The 2,784-nt window shown below is 45.6% G+C and overlaps 1 protein-coding gene across 1 annotated transcript in view; it reads left to right on the forward strand.

The window, feature by feature from the left end:
- STIM2 (stromal interaction molecule 2) overlaps positions 1 to 2,784 on the forward strand; it is a gene marked incomplete in the record, with an annotated part of 102,186 nt that overhangs the window by 76,416 nt on the left and 22,986 nt on the right. Inside the window, 2 exon segments of the mRNA XM_027774383.1 lie at positions 352 to 529; positions 1,122 to 1,299. Of these exon segments, the coding sequence (XP_027630184.1) occupies positions 352 to 529; positions 1,122 to 1,299 (356 nt within the window).

Consider the following 2,784-nt stretch of genomic DNA (forward strand, 5'->3'; position numbering starts at 1 on the left):
CAAAAAAAAAAAAAAGCCTCTGGGGATCAGCAGATGGAATAATGGTTATGTCACTTGACTCCCATGTACTTGACTATGGTTCGAGTCCTGGTTGGCGGCTTAAAACTCATACCAGGTGCATGTGCATGTGTGCACAAAATCCTGAAAGGAGACTAGAGGAGAAGGGATTGTGGCATGACCATCTCCCGGAGGGGGGGGGGATGGTAATTTCTCGCTTTCTGTCTCTCTCTGCCTTTCCAATATGTGCACGTGCCCTGTAACAAAAATGTCTAAAAAAATGAAAATGCCTCTGTGTCTTGAGTTTCCGTTATACGCAAAGATTAATTTAACTCTCTCTAATTCTTCTCACAGGCCCACCTCATAACTGGATGAAGGATTTCATCCTTACGGTTTCTATCGTCATTGGCGTCGGAGGGTGCTGGTTTGCTTATACGCAGAATAAGACATCAAAAGAACACGTCGCTAAGATGATGAAAGACTTAGAGAGCCTACAAACTGCAGAGCAGAGTCTGATGGACTTACAAGAGAGGTGAGTCAGACAGTCATTCACTTTCCACTGGTGCAAGGAAATTCACGCCAGCGTGTGCGGGAACGCGCGTGTTTGATTACGTTGCTGTACACCTTACGGATGTATGCACATTTCATTCCATACTAACTTTTTTTAATTTCCAAGCTCACTTTTATTTACTTCTTCCAAGAGAGAAGAAGACCCCCCACACCATGATCCGCCTTATTTCATCTTTTCAGTTCAGCGTCATGGTATCGTAGGGTTACGGATCGATTCCCAGTGGTACTCAGGAACAAATGCATGGAAGACCAGTGGAAGTCAATCCAACATGGGTGGAATTAAATTTTATTTTTAACTTGCTTTAAATAATTAGGAGTTTGCTCGAAAGTGTCCTTGTGGACAAGTATTTCCATATTATCTCTTCCTTTTGAGTTTAGAATAACCAAAGTCGCTGCAGCGTTGGTTACCTGATATTTTTATTATCTAAACATAGCGTTGATAGTGCTGTGAATTCTGGTTAGAAATGTAGCTAATTGTTTGACACAGTATTCTTTCAGAACGAATGAAATTTTGGAAACTTTCTGTGAGGAGTTGTCATTTTATCGTTCCGTAGGCTTGAAAAGGCACAGGAAGAAAACAGAAATGTTGCGGTAGAAAAGCAAAATCTCGAACGCAAAATGATGGACGAAATCAATTACGCGAAGGAAGAAGCTTGTCGCCTGCGGGAGCTGCGGGAGGGGGCCGAGTGTGAGCTGAGCAGACGGCAGTACGCGGAGCAGGAGCTGGAGCAGGTAGTTGCCGCTCTGAGAAGTGTGTGAAGGCATCTGTATTGCCACTCCGAGGACACAGGTCCTGTCTGTGTACAATCTGCTGCATTTAGTTCTAGTATGTATTGTTCCTCGTTAAAAAAAAAAAATCATCTATCCATACTGTTACCGTCGGTTAAAGAGTATTTAGCAAAATAGAGTAGTAACCGAAAGATAGAGCTGCCATCGTGCCCACTCCTTCGTGAAATCTTATCTCACGTTGTATTAATTGTCTCGAGCCATCTAACACCCGTGCTATGCTTGAGTCGAGTAAAATGAAGTATACCTGATTTTGAACTTCTCTGCAAAGGCAAAGCATCTTTTAGACACCTGTTTGAATCCTTGAGTGGCTTTAGGACATACTCTACCAACAGTCCGATGCGCTCAGTGACTCCTTTCTAATGCCTGCTTCTCCTGCTCAGTTACTCAAGGTACAAGTGGACATTCAGATGTCGCAGAGTCCTTTGGAGAATGTGGGGTTCTGGGGGATTTGATTACAGACAGATAGAGTAGTTTCCTATTCCTGCTATAAAAAATCGCCACAGAAGGCCAACAGCGGGTGTGGTGGCTCCCACACGGCCGACTCTGCAGTTCGAGTCCCAGACCCGGCAGCTTGAAAATCACACCAGGCACGTGTGCACATGTGCCCCAGATCCCAAGAGACTGAGGAGAAGGCACTGTGACATGGCCGTCCCCCGGAGGGTGATTTGTCACTTTCCCTCTCTGTGTCTCCCCAGTGAACACATGGACCCTATGGCAAAAAAAAAAAAAAGTTAAAAAACACATTATGCACACTTAGTGGCTTACGTGAACAGAAACGGACTGTCCTACAGTTCTGAAGGTCAGAGTCCAGCACGGGGCACAGGGGCGCAGGGTGTGTTCCTGCTGTGGGGGTCCGGGGTCCGATGGTCTCCTTGCCTGGTCTGCTTCTGGAGGCCGCCTGTGTTCCTGGGCACAAGGCCCTTCCTTTCATCTTCAAAGCATGTCACTTCAGCTTCTGTTTCTGTGGTCTCCTTTCCTTCTTCTTTACAGATAAAGAAACTAAGGAACAAAATCCAGATGAGAAAGAGTTGCTCAGAATGTGGGCCAGCAGGTGGCCCGGTGGTTAAGGGTGCTGGACTTCACATAGGCTGATCGCGGTTCGAGTCTTGGACCTGATGGCTTGTTTTCTCTCTCCCCTCCCCCCGCCTCTCTCTCTCTCTCTCTCTGGTCAAATTAAAAATAAATAAATAAAGTTAAATAAAATAATACTTTTTTATAAAAAAAGTGACTGAAATGTAAAGCCAGGGCCAGAGCCTAAATGTTTGTCCCCAGCTTTGTTTTGTGCACTGTTGCCTTCTCGATGGAATGTTAAAAAGCAGGAAGGATTATGTGATGAATGCATTTTAATTTCAACCCACGGGAAGCAGGCACTGCGTGCCGCCTGGGGAGGGTGTGGCTGCTGGGACACAGCGCCTCCTCCTTGCTGTA

The sequence above is a fragment of the Tupaia chinensis genome, unplaced genomic scaffold (genome assembly GCF_000334495.1).
Source record: "Tupaia chinensis unplaced genomic scaffold, TupChi_1.0 Scaffold000426_1, whole genome shotgun sequence".
Classification (NCBI taxonomy): Eukaryota; Metazoa; Chordata; class Mammalia; order Scandentia; family Tupaiidae; genus Tupaia; species Tupaia belangeri.